The sequence below is a fragment of the Patiria miniata genome, unplaced genomic scaffold (genome assembly GCF_015706575.1).
Source record: "Patiria miniata isolate m_02_andy unplaced genomic scaffold, ASM1570657v1 HiC_scaffold_7, whole genome shotgun sequence".
In the NCBI taxonomy this organism is placed as follows: domain Eukaryota; kingdom Metazoa; phylum Echinodermata; class Asteroidea; order Valvatida; family Asterinidae; genus Patiria; species Patiria miniata.
This window is the reverse complement of record NW_024037074.1, coordinates 7,489,885-7,509,200: the sequence shown is the minus strand read 5'-3', so window position 1 is coordinate 7,509,200 and position 19,316 is coordinate 7,489,885. Positions and strand designations below refer to the sequence as shown.

The 19,316-nt window shown below is 41.0% G+C and overlaps 1 protein-coding gene across 2 annotated transcripts; it reads left to right on the top strand.

Moving 5' to 3' along the window:
• Positions 1–133: 133 nt before the first annotated feature.
• On the top strand, positions 134–19,082 carry LOC119745509 (G-protein coupled receptor GRL101-like). Of its 2 annotated transcripts, none has more exons than XM_038221888.1 (21): positions 134–220; positions 1,629–2,032; positions 2,957–3,574; positions 5,707–5,788; positions 6,463–6,608; positions 7,590–7,631; positions 8,473–8,559; positions 9,054–9,233; positions 9,538–9,654; positions 10,450–10,707; positions 10,951–11,067; positions 11,513–11,629; positions 12,344–12,452; positions 13,023–13,157; positions 13,493–13,564; positions 13,770–13,841; positions 14,598–14,669; positions 15,056–15,127; positions 15,679–16,661; positions 16,982–17,388; positions 17,921–19,082. In XM_038221888.1, the coding sequence occupies exons 3-21, from the start codon at positions 3,277–3,279 to the stop codon at positions 18,065–18,067; spliced, it is 3,513 nt and encodes a 1,170-aa protein (XP_038077816.1). In that variant the 5' UTR covers positions 134–220; positions 1,629–2,032; positions 2,957–3,276; the 3' UTR covers positions 18,068–19,082. The 2 variants fall into 2 exon arrangements, with proteins under 2 accessions (XP_038077816.1, XP_038077815.1); XM_038221887.1 differs by having other exon boundaries at positions 17,918–19,082.
• The last annotated feature ends 234 nt before the right edge of the window (positions 19,083–19,316 follow it).

The following is a 19,316-nucleotide window of genomic DNA, read 5'->3' as shown; positions in this document are numbered from 1 at the left end:
CTCTCGAGCGAGGTTTCATCGTCATCGTCGTCATCTGCCTTTAGCAGTACGAGTCCGGACGAACTGAACGCGGATTCACAGTCATCTGCCTTCAGCCCACCTCTGGACGCATTGAATGCGGACTCCTCGGCGTGTTTTGCATTCAGCATTACGGACGATTTCATGTGGATACGTTACGACTGTGCGGACGAGATTGGAGTTGGCACTCTCTGTCAATACGGTAACTAATTCGCTACATTTTATTTGATGAATAGTGAATAGTGTAGTTTCTCAACATGTTCAACACAGAGAAAGCTAGCAATAGGCACCAGGGAAGGAATGTAGGCTAAGGCACAATGGCCATTGTTGGGTGTGTACAAAATGTGAGTCATTCAAAGTTTCTATAGTTTCTAACAAAATTGGGAATGAGTACAATTACTGACGTACTGATCATGATCATCATTAATATTGAAGCATGATTGCACGTGCCAAACGTGGACTTTAAGGCGCCAGAATCCGGCTCGTTAGCTGTGACGTCATCTCAATTCAACCATGCGCACCCCACACGGTGTAGTAGCATGAATGCAACCTCGTGCCCCGTGGGTACGATCTTGCAGCGCCATGTTGTTTCCCATCATGCCTTGCGCGATCGTGTGAGGAACGAGCACGCGCCCCTGGAGTCGAGGCTGGCATGAATGGAACCCGAAGCTCACGCAACTCGAGCGTTTATCCAACGGGCGCTAGTAATCAGTTGTGCGTGCGCGTGTATGACTGTTTTTACTAAAAAAACGAGCAGGGCTAATCCATTCTCACCATTGGCAGCAGCCAGTATTGGGTCCCAGGAAAAGTATGATAGTACTCGTTGATACATCATCGCAAATGAGTGGCGGTTTCCAGACTTAATAATTAAACGGGGATTTCAGAACATTGGGGGTAATCAGCACAACTGCAATCGACCCCTTGCACAGTGCGCCCTCACTAAAGTAAGGACATACAGTTAGTCATTCATGAAAGATTCTAATAATAATAATAATACCGAAGTCTTATACAGCGCACCTATCTACCAACAATTAGGTACTCAAGGCGCTGGAAATTATGTCTATTATAGAGACAGGTAAATGAAGTACATGGGAAATATGAGAACCATTATGTAGCACCTTTATAATGGTTTACAAGGTGTTTCTGGCCACTGCCAGAAACACCGGGGCAAACCCCTTCTATACTTGTATATTATACAGAGGAACGAAGAACTGCCCTCTAAAAAGTTGACCTGGAATCCGGCCATTTTTTTTAGACAAATTGATACATTTTCGGGTCTAAATGACTCGGACACTTCTCTGTTTCGGGTCGGCATGAATTAATCCTTGGCAAAGTGTCAATTTTGACCCGGAAAAATGTCGATTGTGAAGTCCAAAGAGTGTGAATTTTGCCCCGAAAAGTGTAAATTTTGACCCGAAAAGTGTCAATGTTGACCCGAAAAGTATGACTCCGAATACAACTCTGATGCCGGTTGAAAACCCGGGACTTTTTTTTAGAGTGTGACCTCAGAAATGACGTCATGCAGCCGCAACAAGGTGTCCGTGATAGTGTTTCGGCTGCGTCTCAGAAATAAAACGCATTTCATTCCTTTCCTTCATTTTCCTCTCTAGAATGTGTGAATTGTTACATTGATTGCGGAGAAACCAGTGTCTTCACCGCACCTACCGGCGCTTACGAAACCTTCGAATTTGACGAATCCTGGGGCCTTGATGCGGAAATCCTTTGCCACTGGACGATACACCTGCCACAGGGAAAGTTTATCGAGTTGACATTCACGAGTTTTGACATTGCAAAGGAGCTCGACGGAGATAGGTGTTGGGACATTGTGGCGGTGGTGCCCGGCGGAGCACCGAGTTGGTTCAACCCGCTACTGGATGAGGTCGCCCTGGCCAGGGGTTCTGTGGTTACAAGCCGCCTGGTGTGACCCTTACCAGTGTGTCCACTCTCAGCATAGTGCTGGCCACGGGATATTGGGATATTTCGTACGGGTTGCAGTTCGAATACGTCACCAAAGGTAATAGGCTAATTCAGCTCTCGCTTTGCCGCATAATTATCTTGCACGCTTTTCAGACATTTTAAACCGCAATTTAAGGTGCTAACTGTCCACATTAGGTGCTAGCATTTGCTTAGCTGCTGCTCTTCCTACGTAGTCGTAGATGACCATGGCTTCGTGGTCTAGGGAAGAAAACGGTGGGTCCGGAGGTGGTTAATGAGGCCAACCCGGGCCCGGAAAGTCCTCCCACACGTGGGACACGTGTGGGCTGGTGGTGTGTTGGTTGGGGCTGACGCTCTAGCCTTCCTCATGGCCTGTTTCTGCTCCGCTGCTGCACTGCGGTTGGTTTCAGCTGCAAGCGCTCCCTTGGTAAGCATGCTGCGCCAGGTTGGACGGTCGAGGGCAAGGGCTTTTCAGTTCCCTACGTTGAAATTCAATGCTTTGAGGCTTGACTTGAGGGAGTCTTTAAACCTTTTCTTAGCATCTGCTTAGCACATACCGAAGTTTAACACTTTAATTGCTGTTTTTTGTGTTTTAGGGGGTGTTTGGAAAAGGCATTTTTTGGTCTCCAAAACTTCTTTTGCAAATTTCTTCAAGGTGTTGCTTTAGACTTGGGCTGAGACGGTTTTGTGAATAGGGACTCGTTTATCGGTTGCCATCGTTTTATCATTGTCTAAAGCAGCGGAGTTTCTACTTCTTTGAAGATATTCCTTTATAATAGTTCTTTCAAATCCTGTGGCCTTGGTACATTGGTAATTTCATGAAACTTTAAGTTTACGCAATAGAAAATAATGTTTGGTACCTATAGTATACAACAACATTTTACTTGTTGGAATAATTTTTTGTTTGTCAGGAAATTATAACGTCGGTTCGGACCTTTAATCATCGAGGAATAATTCTACTGATCTTGGCACAACTTTAGAATATTGGGTTTTTTATCTGCAGATATTCCCGGATGCTCCGTTGGCGCTGCAATTATCGAGCATAACTTAGCCACGTGTGATGCCGTCGAGTACCCACGGGCGAAGTTCGCCAGCCTGGACTTCCCAAACCTTACCCCGGCCGGTCTCTACCACTGGACCATCCAAAGCGAGCCCTTCACATTCACTAGGGTCAGAGTCATCGAATTTAACCTCCCTGATCCATTAGCCGTCTGCAATCTGCAGTACCTCCGCACTAACTTTGACAACCAGAAGTATTGCAACGCCAATCCCCCACCTGCCGTGATAGAATCCTACAGCAACGTACTGAGCATCGATCTCTTGATGCTTGACATTGGGCGTGGTAATGGTTTCCTGGCTGAGTACGAGGTTGTACGTTACGCACCGACGTCGAACTTTTCCGTCAGTTCGATCCCTGTGGACGAGGATAATTGGTACCAGTACAACGATTTTCTGTACAAGTTTTTCGAGGAGAATGCCGCCTTGAATTGGCTGGAAGCAGAGGGTTTGTGCAGTGAACGCAGCAGCCATCTTGTAAGTATACATAACCAGCAGGAAGCTGAATTTCTCCACACCATGCAGCAAATTGTGTGGAGGGTGAATCGCCCTGCTACTCACATTGGTAAGTTTGGACTTGTCGACTATTTCTACCCCTAACCCCCCCCCCCAACTCGGCCATCCCACCCCACCGCCACTAAACAAATTAATTATTTTATTAATATTAGGCCCCAAAAAAGTCTCCGGTTTCTGGTATGGAGCTTGCCCAAAAAGTGGTGCGGCGACGCGGCTTTTTTTTTTTTTTACTTATTTTTTTGCTTCAAATGTTGGCTGATGACTGCAAATGGTGCCCGACTAAAGTTAGTGCAAATATATGGGAGTCCAGAGAGGCCACATAAAGCTTATTCTCGACCATAACCCAATCTAAAAACACGTTAAAATTGTGCAGCAGCAGGATTCCAGTCTAACCAGTGAGTTTGGCGGTTATGAGACATCATCTTTCATTGAAAAAAAACTTTTTCATTTTGCCGACGCGCATGGCTACGGCGACGCGTGCGCATACCAGAAACCGGAGACTTTTTTTTTTGGCCTTAGAGTTCCTTAGTAGATTTTGTTAATTAAATGAACACATGAAGTATGAACTGTGGGATCCTATATAAAATCTATATTCTCTGGTCGCGAATAACCTATTGACACATAGGCTACCATAATTAACACAATATTTTAATAGCTCCCCATGTGAACGGCTCAACCATGGAGCTATAGCTCCATGGCTCAACTAAGTCCTGTAGACGCGTCGTGTAACTATATATAATGTCTTAGGTAATTTTGATATTAATTGATTTAAACAAAAAATCGCTCAAGGGTGCCAAGGCGACAACAGCCGGAATACTGTACTGATCTACAAAGCAGGCGCGGTTCTAGAACCAATATTTTTGGGGGGCTAGCACGGTGGATCCAGAATTTTTTCAGGGAGGCGTGCTGAAATGTAGACCGGTTATTTTTTCCAGACACTTAGGCCTCCGAAAATAAATAAGGGGGGGGGGGGGGGGGGCTCATGCCATATTCTCAATGGGGAGCGCCAATAAAATCCTAAAATCATTCACACTATATTAACTAATGCACCCTTGTCACGGCTATTTCTTCTTTAGGGGGAGACCGTTCGCATGTACATCACAATCCTTCCTTTTTTTTTTTTACGGAATTTATTTTTTGGGGGGGAGGCTAGACAAAATTTAGGGGGGGGGGGCTTCAGCCCCCCTAGCCCCCCCCCCCCCCCCCCCCCCCCCCCCCCCCCCTGTAGAACCGCGCCTGCTACAAAGTTGTATGGGCCCAAAATTTAATACACGCTCCCGTGGTCAACCTTGGACTAAAATACTGAGTTGTTTGTTTGTATTTAAATTTTAGGACTACTTTAGTTCTGCGATATAACGCAATAGTTCGGCGAGTACGGCGATATAAAGCAATAGTACGGCGAGTATATAACGCAATAATTCGTCGATTTAACGGCGTTATAACGCAAAATAGTACGGCGATTAAACGCAATAGTACGGCGATATAACGCAATAGTACGGCGAGTATATAACGCAATAATTCGTCGATTTAACGGCGTTATAACGCAATAGTACGGCGATTTAACGTAATAGTACGGCGATATAACGCAATTCGGCGATTTAACGCAATAGTACGGCGATATAACGCAATAGTATGGCGATATAACGCAATAGTATGGCGATATAACGCAATAGTACGGCGATTTAACGCAATAGTACGGCGATATAACGCAATAGTACGGCGATCTAACGCAATAGTACGGCGATATAACGCAATGGTACGGCGATATAACGCCGTAAGAAAAAGAGAGGTGCGCAACGGAATTGCCGAATACAAGCCACCGTAGAATCGAATGCTCTAAAATGTTCATTTACTTCTGAAAATCGGTCATTCATTTTCGTCTGAATTTGAGAATCGCTTTAAACACGTACACGCGTTTCATTTTCGCTGCATGGTAGCGAAAATGAAACGCGCGTTTCAAAGCGATCCTCAAATTCAGACGAAAATGAATGACCGATTTTCAGAAGTGAATGAACATTTTAGGAAATTGGTCGGAAAATCTATATAATAAATCCACCCTAGCAACGATTAATTCCAACGCGGTCACTTTTACTTTATTCAACCTCTTGTTTTCTCTCATACACGGCGTGGCACGTGGGGTTTGCTTGACTTAATTTTGAAAGATGATATTTTTCCCTGAAGGACTGACGGCAAAATCCACGACGGGTATTTTCCGCTGGTCTGATGGCAGTCCTATGGTTTACACCGATTGGATGCAACTTCCGTAAGCAGATTGGTTTTGTTTCCCTGCCTTGAAAATAAAGATGTCGAAATATCAGTAGAATATACTCTCCTGGTACCCAGAGAAAATTTGTACAAGGTCATATTGGTTTCACATGGATTTTCGTCATACCAAGTCCCACATTTTTTGTTGCGGTATTAATGCATGCCCCGTGCTTTTCAAATTAAGAATTGTCAGTTGTTTATTATGTTTTGTATTAGCAAACAAAATATTCCGACTTGGCCTCCGCGACCCTCTGCAGAAAATGAGCATCAAAGGCATATTTCACAAAGTGACTCGCCCCGAAAAAGCCGAGTGGTTGCCTGACAGCGCGCCAACAATTCGAATGGTGTGAATGAATAATTCAAGACCTAATGGTCGGTGGATTTTGTTGGTTCGAGGTCTCATTCAAAAGTGATTAACTTTTATATTGCTAGGAAATCAGGCATTGAAAAAGAAACGAATCTATTTTCGAGGTGAAACTCAAGCATGGGGAGCGCATCTTTAATATAGGATCAAAGAACATTATAGGAACCTGTTACAAAAAAAAAATTGTTTCCAAGATGTCCTGATAATGATAGAATTTCAGGCATTATACTTTTTGGTAAAGTATTATAAAAGCGGACAAGGTGATTCAAGGTTTTTCTGATAACGGCGGTATTACTTTGGTTCGTCAGTGAGCGTCAACCTGACGGAGATTTAGTGGAATCCTGCACCATGATTGACATGACAAACTACAGGACTACCGCCCTCTGGCATGACATCCCCTGTGCCCAAACTAGAGAGAGTACCTCCCAGTATATCTGTAAGAAACCATCTCCGGGTAAGAATCCGTATGGTATACCGTGCAAAAACTGTAGTGTTAATTTAACACCATTCGGTATCAAAATAGGACAACAACAGTAAACTTTAACACCAGATGGTCCTATATAGATACCAATGGTGTGAATTTAACACTGCAGTTTTTGCAGTGTACAAATAATGAATGTTTGTGAGTGCAATGGTAAGCATAATTTCATATGATCGACGATCCACCAGTCAGATGACGCGGATTTCAGGCATGGTATAAAAAAATAATTCGGAATCTGAAATAGCTCACCAGTATGTCCTTCAAAGAATTTAACTACGGCAAGAGATTCCATTTGTTATTTGATGGAAACCAATAAATGTAGACCCCGGCAAGGCCAAAATCAAAGGACCCATTAATTTTTACGAGAATTAAAACGGGTAGGTTTTACAATATAATCAGAAAAAAATGTTTCTAACACGAAACCTATGTAAATGTTTGTAGCAGTGCATGCGGTTGTGAATCCCACAGCCACATTCCTAAAAACAAACCCCCAAAACAAAAGACAGAACATTAATTTTGTTCATATAAGGCCAAAAAAATAATAAGTCGGTCTCTGGTCAGCGCGCGCGTCGATTTTAACCATGCGCGTCGATCTTTTTTTTTTTCCAAAATGTTCCGCGGTAGCTCCAACAGCGCCCTCTATTTCCGCACCTCCTCAATTTTTTTTCCACAGAGCACCAACGAATGGGAAATTGCACCAAGGCAAATGATCGAAAGCACCAAGGCAAATTATGGAGGACACCAATGTACACGAGGACACCAAAAAAGCAAAATAGTACCCACCTTGTATGTACAATTCAAGCTTGAAGGAAAAAAAAAAAAAGCAAAAAAAAAAAAAAGAAAAGCCGCGTGGCCGCGTCAATTCCGGAACTTTGGTCTGACCAGAGACCGAATATTTTTTTTTTTTGGCCTAAACCAAGTCTGTTTCGGTTCTTGTGTGTGATTTTCTCTTAGATGCTGCACCACGTGAGAGAATAAAACAGACTGCATCTAAAGGTAAGGACGTCTTAAAAACAACGCTTTATTACGTATTCATGCATGAAAGAGGGAAAAATAAGGGTTGTTTTAGCTGCCTCCTGGTCGGTTTAGGTTGGCGTCGTAAAGACAATGCAAGCATTTTATTACAGCCATCATGTTTAATGAGGCTCTCGTTTATTTTGCTCGTACGTCGTGCTGGTCAGTGATCAACACACTGCATGGTACCATTAAGTTCCAACGCGTGATCAAGGATCTCGCAACTTGTCCAGGGTCATCTCCAGACCATTATTGTCAACGTTTTTCTTGCACTTTTGAGCGCAGGATAGACAAGGATGCTGCTTTTTCAAATGAAATCGAATTCGAATTTATTCAAATCTAGATTTAGGACTCTTCTTGTCTTCTCCTGTCCTGTCTGTTTGGGAATGGATTGGGGTGTCGGTGGGCTTGTGGACTTCCCCTTGATTTATTTTTTAACCTTCCCTCGACAAGACCACACAAACGTGTGTTCACCGTCGATCGTGGACGTCCGATTGTCCCTCTTTTGTTTGTACTCTTTAACTTTTTAGGAAGACTCCTATAGGTTTTGTACACGACCCCAATCGCGGACGTATGCTGGGAATCAATATGCTGACGATGTTGTTCTCATTTGTTCTCTGGTATTTTTCGTCCACGGTTTGAAAAGATGAACACGTACACCTATACTCCTTATAACATTTCTCATTATTTTGTTACACGAACTGTCACGAAGTCCCTTATTGTTTAGCATAGATCTTACAAGTCCTCTTCCGCCCTTCCTTTTTCGCTTAGACAGAAATTGAAGCAAAATTCCCGCATATTAATTCTTGCCTTATTTCATCAGATACCGTTATGGAATGTTCGAATAACTTCAACTTGATACAGTGTGGAAACCAAGAATGCACGCACAAACTCTTTGGATGCACTAACGGTAGGTCAAACCAAATTATTGTGTTGCAGAAAAAAGTCGCGTTTTATTTGAAGGACTTCCTGTGGGAACAATAAATTGATCTGTTGCGTTAGAATTGCGTTAGAATCCGGTATACAAACAACAATTAGTGTACAATTATTTTGTCTAAGGGGCGTGGCTAACTCACAAACGGCGATGGGTCATTTGATTGTGATGAGCTATAGGTTAGTTTGGTTTCTTAACGAGCCGAAATGTGACTGTATCGATGTCTGAAACAGGCGTCGATCTGTGACTGTGTCTAATGACCTATCGCCGTTTGCCAATTAGCCACGCCCCTGAGACATTTATTTAGTTTTGTTTGTCTAAGATTTTGCGCGTTCCACGTCCATTTGTATTTCATGTAATTGGACAAAATTCTACTGCGATAGGTCAATTGTCAGCTTGTTCTTGTGTAGTTATATACTTTTCGAAGATCTAGCCGGTGACAGTCTACATTCGACCATGATTTTCTTTAGAAACAGAACGAGGCGGCAGTAGCATTCCAAGCACTTGGCAAAAGGTCACGGCACTGGATCCAGGTCAAGACGCATGCCCATCTTCGTTTTTCCAGTGTGGAACGGGCGATTGTATTCCTATCTCGTTTGTTTGCGATTTCGTACCACATTGTATTGACAGCACAGATGAGAAAAGATGCGGTAAGAATGAATGTACATTAATAAATTAGGTTTGTTTTCTCAGAAAGTTATTTGAGTCACCTGTTCTGTTTTCAGTCTTCTCATACGTAAAATTTCGTTGTATCATTATATAAACTTGTGAATAAAATGGCATGATAACTACATTTTCAATTCGACGCTGTTTCTGTAATGTTTTTCTAAATGTTGTCAAAATTTCTCCATATCGTTAATCTTGTAGCTCTGATCGCACCATGCAATTGCATTTTTACTTTGGCGCATTTTTTTTGCTCGTAACTTTTTCTTGATTGATGTTTTCGTTCTTCAGATTATCGGAACTGTACCGACGGTGAATTTCGCTGTGACAATGGCCAGTGTGTTGAGGCTTGGCGTCATTGCGATCTTACAGTCGACTGCATTGATGGAACAGATGAGTCTAATTGTGGTAGGAATTTGGACAAGGACATCATTTAAACGTTTATCATTCGGATTTACCGTTTCTAATATTCAAATTCGTCCTTCAACACCGATTTAGTGCACTTCCAATGTTTAATTTCGTCTTTTGTCAGATAATTTCAAATTCAGTTCAAGCAAATTCAAACAATGAGCACACGTTTTTGTGCCGTATAGCATTCGATTTCGTCTCGTCTACGCCAGACCTTGTTATTCAGAGATCAAATTCGTCTAATTGATAATCATGAATTAAAGACGATAATTGATAATCATGCTTAGACGAATTTGATCTGTAATGACGAATATTCTCGACCCTGTGACTAAAGAGGGTAACCAAACTTTGAAATTGAATGGTAATTGACTGTATATTGGGTTTGTTAAAAGCGTGTGGAATTTTACTCGGACGAAATTGAATATTACACTGGTAAATTTGAACGAAAAAAATGTTTTAAAATAGCCGGGATAATCTACACTAGAAGCTTTTCATCAGCTGAGATTAGTTATTTAAATCGAAAGTACATTTTTAACATGACACAACGTTTCGGACACTATGTTCTGCTCGTCTTCAAAGATGATATGATTAATGAGTTCTCATTCAGCACCTTTGGTGTCAATTCTTATGGCGGTTTGATAGAGTTTACATTTTGTGTACGATGACTCGGACGAAAGTAATTCTCGATATGGCGAGTCAGTAATGTAATTTCGAACGTCACAGTGTTTATTGTGCTTAATCCGTCTTATTAAGGCATTTGATTTCACACTCACAGCGTTATACCATTTCTTACAGATGAAAGTGCAAGTGGCTTCCGGTGTTTTGATGGGAGGTTTATCCCTCTCGGCGCAGTGTGTGACCGTGCCTATGACTGCCAAGGAGGGCTACATGAAGACGAGGATGGATGCCCGACCTGGGGAGACACCTGCGAAACGAATGAAATTCAGTGCAAAAGCGGACTGTGTGTTTCTGAACAACATCGCTGTATTTATGACATCGATAAGTATGGATACGTGACCGGCTGTCCTGACGTCACACATCTTGGGGACTGCGGTAAATAGTCTGGCGCCATCCCATTCATTAATTAATAAAAAAATACATTCAGAGAACTCGTACAACTAAATTGCCAACTCGTGCACATAAGGCCCATACAATGAAATGCATACCTGCAATGCACGTTTCCAGTCTTCTGTAAAGGTTTTTCTTATATGTATATGGTTTTCATTTGTGTACAATTCTCACCTTTAAAAAAGACAACCCGATCGAGTTTTTACAAGTCTTGCTCGTGAATTGCAGGTTCGTTTGCGTGTCCAGAGATGTACTTCCACTGTCCTGAAGCCCACTGCATACCGCCACGGTTCCGATGCGACCAGAAGACGGACTGTCCGCACGGTGAAGACGAAATAGACTGCGGTAAAAAGAAATAAATCTCTCCTTGATTTTCGAATTCTGAAAGTTGCCCCGTGCTCTTCAACGAATCAAACAATTGTTCTCTGAAGAGTTTTCAAGTTAGATATTTTGGGGGGCTTTTTGTTGGGGGGGGGGCAGGGACTGCAGATAACTTTAAAATCTGTGTTTTTGACAAGACGTCGAGGTACGGATTTTCGTTCGATTTCTCATTCAAAAAAGAAACTTTTGTATCAACAGAATGTGACAATTCCAACAACAAAAAAACTGTTTGGTGTTAAAATTATTAACGCACAAAAGGGAAATTGTGCATAACTTGCATTTATATTCTTTAGTTTGTTGTTCTTCTGAAACCATAGAGTTACAATGAATACAATTTTGACACCGTGCAATCATCATCGTAGATGATAAAAGTCTGAAAGACTTTTTGTTATTTTAAAACTAATATCAGATGACTACACGTGTCCTGGTGCATATCGCTGCCACGTTGCCAGTTACTGCCTACATCTCTCCAAGGTTTGTGACTCGGTTAACGACTGCCCTGATGGGGATGATGAGCTGTTCTGCGGTAGGTCCGATGGTTTCTTGAAAGATTTTTTTTAAGGATTTTTTTTTTGATCTCAACATTGTCTTTTGAAAAAGCAATATAATAACAGTTGAGTAGTTCAGAATAAATGAAAGTAAAAGTACAGATTTTTTTTCTAGTTTTGTGTGTGTTTTGCTTTCCTTTTTCCACTTATTTGATTCCAGAATAATGACATAGGTTATACCTATCTTTGGGAACCATATACAATTTACACGAGGACGTTTGATAATTATTATTGCCGCCAGGAGGTTATGTTTTCATCGGATTTTGTTAGTTGGTAGGTTGGTTGGTTTGTCTGTTAGTAAGATTATTCAAAAAGTTACGGACGAATTTTCATGAAAAAACCTGTTAGATTTTGGAAGTAATCTGGATCTGTGTCTGGATCCAGGATTTTTTTACCATTGATGCGAGTGATTTCTTTTGGTTGTGCTGACAATATGGCAGGGAATTGTTTATTGCCTTGGCCGAGGTTTGCGCTCTCTTGGTGCTTTCTAGTTGTACTAGCAATAGAGCCTTTGCACAAAGCGGCCTCACTGTGGGCAGGTCATTGCTCCTCTGTAAAACGCATGATTACACACTGCGTACTTTTATTGTCAATGAAGTATAAAAGAAAAACCTAAGTATTTATCAAAGACGCAACAAAATATTTTTCTTTCAATTTCGAAATCCCATTTCACTCGCCATTCCTGTTTGTAGGTCTGCCGTGCCCAGCAGGATGTGAGTGTACGGGTCTGGAATATGCCTGCGACATCAGGGGCTATCAACTAGACTCCAGCGCTGAAATACCATCCATAGCACGAAGCATGTACGTGATTCCCATTGGTTGCGTCAAAACACTATTCATATGAACGTCGACTGTTTTGTTGTGATGTAGAATGTTACGACTTATGTGCTTCTTTTGAGTATGAAATGCCTGTTGTTACCAGGGGGTCACGGTTTAGCTTAAGAGGGGGTCCAGCTCATACCCGGAGCTGGGTTTAGCAGGCAGTTGCTATTTTTTTTTTCGGCATGATTTTCCTACGATTGCGGCCCAAAAGGTCCTTTTTTACCCCCCCCCCCCATAGATCCGCCTCGGGTGACGAGTTTTGTGAATAAGGATTTACAAATTTAGTTATTCGTTATTTATGTTTAGTAAAGACTGTCCGTCGTATGCAGACTTTTCTCTTTGCATTTGTAAAGGTTTTATCCCTTTTGTTAGAAAGCAATCTGCACTTTAATTAAGGTGCCCTTTTGTGTGTTCCATTGGCGCATTAAACTTTAGTATACAAATCAATATTAGATTTTTTCCTATCAACAATCGACCCCCCTTACGTATCTTATAACGTAGATCAATGTGAACAGAATCGATTTCTTTTTTCCATTCCCCGTTGATCAGAAAACTTGAAGGGCAGCCAATCCGAGACGTTGAGGGCATCTTACGCAGGGGACGCAGGACCACACTCGGAATGAACGCCGAGCTAGACGAATGGTTTCCGATTAACATGAGTCGATATCACATGCTGGCAAAACTGTAAGTTGCCTCGAATATTTGTTATTTCATTTCGGTTTCATTTATATTTTAAAACCTATTCGTCTTCATGACACTGAATATAACAAATAAAAGACATGATAAAGGCCATTCGAGGCAGCAAAACACCAAAGTCATGGTTTGTAAGACGCTAACCAATACAACATTTCGACCAAAAGCTACCTTTAGGGCAGACGAAAACAACAAAATCCGAACACAAAAAAAATAAGAACAAAGGACTACGATGAAGATCAGAGAGGAGTAGATGGTTTTCAGTTGAAAATGTAAGATATTTAATTTGTAGATGTTATTTCCTATTCAAATCATTTTCTTTGTAGAGAAATAATCTCAGTCGGCATTGATAGCCTACCACGGAGGATTTTCGACCAGACTCCAAACCTAATTTACATGTAAGTACCTCGACTTCTTGTCAAGAACAAGTTCTAATAGACTTTTTAAAATCAGTTGTGCAGTGGTATCACTTTAGGGACGTACGGCACCTGAATCAGAATTGCTTATATTTTTCAATTCAATTGGATTTATGCAGTGTTGGGTCTGTGAACTTATTAATATGTTTGTGATTGATGTAATTCCAGTGTTTCATTTCTATCCCAGCGATCTTTCCGATAATAACATTGCGACGTTGCAAAGGGGATCTTTCCAAGGACTTGACTCACTACGACACTTGTAAGTTATAAAAATATGCCCATTCATAGTTTTGAAATTGCTCACTTATGACAATCGCAATTAGGAAAACTGACGACATTGTAATATCGCTTCCTCAGAATAAGGCTCTTATTTATTAAAATATAAAAAGGTCGGTTGGAATTTACTACTTAATTCAGGGCCAGACAATGCGCTTACTGGAAAATGTCGTCCAGAATGCCCAAAACAAACGTGCAAAAACTATATGCTCCACAAGAAAAATTATAATCATTTCAACTTTCCAACCCTTACACTTTCGTTCTTCCAAACTCAACTTGGTCTGAAACCACCTACACAAAAAAAAATCCCATCCACACATACTGGAATTTGTATCCTTGTGGAGACATTCCTTTGTTCTCGTGTACTAAAGTTTTCGAGTTTGAAAGTGTAGTTTAAAAATGCTCTTATTTTAACCAGAATTAATTTCCTTGGCTGAAATTTTGACTTAATATCCCTTTTCTAAAACTCTTCTATTTGCGACACATCAACATAGCTTGGAAATTCCTAGTTTTCGAGTAAAATCCATATATCTATTTCGTGAAAACCCTTTGGAGACGTATTCATCTATAGAAATTGCCCTGTGGAGACGTATACAATCTTTAGTTCCCTATTGTGTGCATGTCTCTAGAGGGCACGGTGTTTCAGATCACCGTTGCCAGTACCATTCCATTCTGTGTTTATTTGTATGCCAGTATAACAATCTAATTCCATACACGCCTGTATATTCTTTTCTTTCAGACGCTTGTTGTTCAACCCGTTAACTCTCATAGAGGACGGAGCTTTCATGGGCTTGGCCAACCTAGAAATACTGTGAGTATAATCCGTCAATAGACCTTTTTCATGCTGCCACCATTATAGTCATGTTCCCTGTATTCAATAACAGCACTGCCTGGTAATTTTTTTTTTGCAAAAGGAACCAGACTATTTTTCCTTTCGGCCTCGCTTTGGTTTATACGTTGATTTGAATGGAAAAATCAAGATGGTCGTAACATGATAATGGTCTATACTATATGTTTTCCACATTAGTAAGACCTTAACGAACCTATAGTAGGTGAAAAAAAATAATGTCTCACCTTTGTATATTAATTGTGTACGTTGCATGTGCTCGAAGATGGAGTCCATGTGTTAATGTTTTTTAGAATTGTTGGTATACTTCTTTAACACACAATATGTTTAATCCATTTCGTGTTATCTAGGAATATCTACGCCACAGAACCGGAGGAGTTTTCGAATGAAATTTTAATAGATCTGTCGGGACTACAAACGCTGTGAGTATACGCATTCAATTAGTCGCGTATGTGCAGTTCTTGCATTGACATCGTTAAGTATTAATATTTTGACGTTTTTGATTTGCCTTATTATAATTGGTGCCTGGTGATATAATTAACGTTATGTTAACAGACTGTGAAACTTATTATACCCAAGCAAGCAATGGAACTGACTTGAACAATTCCTGGCTTCAACATTGTGATTTTACATTACCAGAATATCAAGTCACCATTAAAGTATACATTAGAACGAAGAACGACAGATAGTCATATACGCTGAGGTAATACCAAACCTAATACTACACCATTGGGACGTCATACAGAAAGGTAATTGACAGGCAAAACAGATGCATAAGTGTCTTTCTCACATTGATTTGCCAATATTGAACAGTAAATATTAACACCGATATTTCAAGTAATATGCAGTGCAAAATAGAAAAGTTTGCCGAAAGTCGGCACCACGGATCCATGAAACCCAATTTTCTAAACAGCTGTGATAATGGTCTCAAGAAACTAAACTACCAGGAAAATGTTTGATTTTGCTTTGACAGGTATGCCGGTAAGTACCTGTTCTGCTGCATTGCCGTGGATACCTTAGGGGAGTGTTTGGCACCTCGGGATCAATTCTCCTCCTGCAAAGACCTGATGAAAAACCCCGTCTTACGAGTCTCCATTTGGATCCTCGGCATCAGTGCTTTCCTTGGTAACTTCCTAGTTGTTGTCTTCCGATCCATGGCTCTGTACAAAGGCCGGGATGGTTCACCCATCCAGACTTTCTTCATCGCCAATTTGGCCGTGTCTGATTTCCTGATGGGAGCTTACATGATCATCATCGGTAGCGCCGATCTCTACTATCGCGAAGTCTACGCCCTACGCGAGGAAGCCTGGAAGGCAAGTTTCACCTGTAAGTTTGGCGGTTTCCTATCCGTGGTCTCAAGTCAAGCCTCGGTGCTGATGGTCACTCTACTTAGCTTGGATCGCTGTGCGCATATTGTCTTCCCCTTCAAGAAAGCATTACATCTGCGTCCGAGATCCTCTCGAATTGCCGTTGGTTTGCTCTGGGTGGTAGCCGTGCTCATCGCGGCGCTACCACTCTTGATAACACCCTACTTCAACGACAACTTCTACGGTCACTCCAGTGTCTGCCTCGCCCTACCTCTGACGGTGGAGCTTCAGCCCGGCTATGAGTACATGTTCTTCATCCTTGGCGTCAACTTTGTTTGTTTCCTCCTCATCTTGTTCACCTACCTGGCCATCTTTGTCACCGTGAAGCGATCGTCCTCCAAGGTGAAGAGCTCCAAGGCAGCTGCAGATGTCAAACTCGCCGGGAAGATGGCCTTGATTATCGGGACAGACTTCGCCTGCTGGATGCCCATCATCATCATGGCTGTGCTTGCTTCGGCCGGAGGCGTCAGTATTCCACCTGAAATCTACGCCTGGACTGCCGTATTCATTCTACCTCTCAATTCCTCCATCAATCCATACCTGTACACAATTTCAACCTACTCTTCTAGTAAAAAGACCAAAGGACCAGGTAAGTTTGTCTTAAATAAAGTCCGATCAAATGTATAAAGCAAAAATGAGATTGGATTTTCATGCACAACTCTCGATTGGAAGAATCAGGCCTTTAAAAGATTCGGGCGTGAAAAAGGCAAATGCAAAGAGCTACAGGCTGATATTATCACGCACGAAACCCGCTGAAAATTCAAATAGATTTTTCTGACGTGAATTTCTTGCGTGTGCCCCTCCTTGATTGTCGTCGTTGTCATCGTCGGGTGTCCCTTTTACATAAAGCCCTATGATCCAGTTCATTATTGTCAATCTACTCCTTAAGTTTCCTCATATTTTTTACAGCGACTTCTAATTCAACGGGAGTGGCATCCGTATCGTCAGCTGTCTCACCCATTACCAAAGTCCAAATGGATCCTGAATATCTCGACCAGAGAAACAATTCCATCATTGCTCTGCCATCGCTACCTCTGCGTCCAACCTCCAACAACAACAACCTTCCACTCCAAGACCATGACAAGGACCAAAACACCGACAACAAAACATCGGGGACTTCATCTGATCCCGCCACTCAACCTCAAGAAGAGAACTTCTACGTTGAAATGCAGGACCTGGTCGAGTGTGAACGCAACAAGTTGACCGCTGGTGATATAAGTGTGATCGGTGCAGACTTGAAGAAGGCCCTCTCTTGGCTGCATTCGAGGAACGTTACTGGAGTTGACATGAGAGAGGAGTTGATCGTTTTGGAAAAGGTAGGTTTTCGTTGCTGTTAATTTATAAACGGTATATTGACAGACTTACAGATTAAAAAAAAATTATTCTGGAGGGCCAGCATATTGTCCTCTGACTTACCGAGTTACTGACTGACTGACTGATTTACTGACTGACTCCCCTAGTCACCGAGTGCTAAACACTGAACTAAATTGATAGTTTTGGGTGAAATTTGGCTCGGCAAGCTCAGTCTAATATTATTGTTTGGCTGAGGCAGTTTAGAAATGCTGTCAATTTATAGGTCTCGAAAGTAATTTCAAATCTACCAGGAGTTGTTCTACATGTACCTTTATCACATTAGGGTTGGAAAAGGAGTTGGTAATTTTGCTTCTGTATACAGGGTTACCAAACATTCAATGGACATTAGTAGGAACTTAATACAATCTCTTGAACCAATTCGAAGGGATGATTGGTGAAGATTTGGCTCAATATTTTCGCTAGCAATTATTTGTTGCTGTTAATCAATACACGTGTGTCTCATCTTTAAATGTTTTCGTCACTTTCTTACAGAAGACAGGTGGTCGAAACAAGGCCTATCTTCTAGTTCCCGAAGCCAAATTGAGAAACAAGGGAGAGAAAGCTACAGATGATGAAAAGGATAAGGATAAGAGGAAGCTGGAAGTGCTCCTGAACAAACTAACAGCAAGTACCTTGGCATGACAGGAATCATGGATCACCCCACCCACACCGAGCAAAGGCGATCATACGATGAAAGATGGAATGATTTTTTTTGATAAAAGTGCACTTTCTTCTCAATTTGCCTTCAAGGTTTATTGGATGATGTTTTAATTCCGTTATTGTAATACTATAGAATTGGTACTTTTCTTGATAGATAAAGCAAATGACTTTTGATTAGGTCTACGATTACATTAAAACATATAGCTATATAGTTTGGTGCAACGGTTATGTCTAAAAAAAACACCGTGTTTCTTGTTAATAACGTCTCGACAAAAAAAATAATTTTTGAGCGTTGTTTGACGTAAAGTCTTTCAATCTAAGAGTCATAACACGATATTGAAGTCAAATAAATTGTTTTAATTGTTTCCAACAACTCTTTTGCGTATTAGAGTACGTCATACTTCTAGGACTATAACTTGAAAATGATAAACTATAGGCTTAACAACATAACAATTTGATTACTGATTGCTTAATTGTAGTATAGTACGGGTATAAATGTTGATATAAAACTGCATACGTGTAATTTTCTTTGTAAATCTGTATATGTTAAATGCAAAATCGGAAAGAATTTAAAGAAGTAATTTGGGAAAAGGGTTAAAAAAAGAAGAAGTGTGAATTGTGACTCGTGTGAATGCAATCGCACTAAAATCAAGTTGTGCGTGCATGACCGAACGCGTATAATTTTGATGCGATTCTAAAGCGCGTCGAGAAAAAAAGGCATTAAAGTCTTTATGACGCAACTCTCCTTTATTTCACGAGCCGAATTTTCCAAAAACATGAAATAAATGGAATTATTATTCTTTTAATTAAGGAATACATGTATCAAGAATATTTATAACTTCGTTTTTTTTTAATTCTTACTGTGATTCACGTATTTATATTAAATCAAATTTTGCACCCGCAGTCAATCGAAAGTAAAGTATTGTTGTGTTGTTATTGTGACGTCATAAACGCGCGGATCGCTACATTAGTAACTTTTTGTTTTGCTGTCAACGAAGTTTTCAAGTTTGTCTGCATTTTCTAACACAACACTAATTAATGCCTCATAATTACTGCTTCGATGAGCGACGACGATATCACGAAATTCCTGCTGCTTATATGAGTTATATAGCTTTACTACAATTTGTTGACATCAAGAAAAGTAAGTTTCATTTTAAACGTTTCCGCTCAAATTTTAATAACCAAAATGATTAAAACTGGTATAGATTTATACTCGAGAAACTAATTCTTG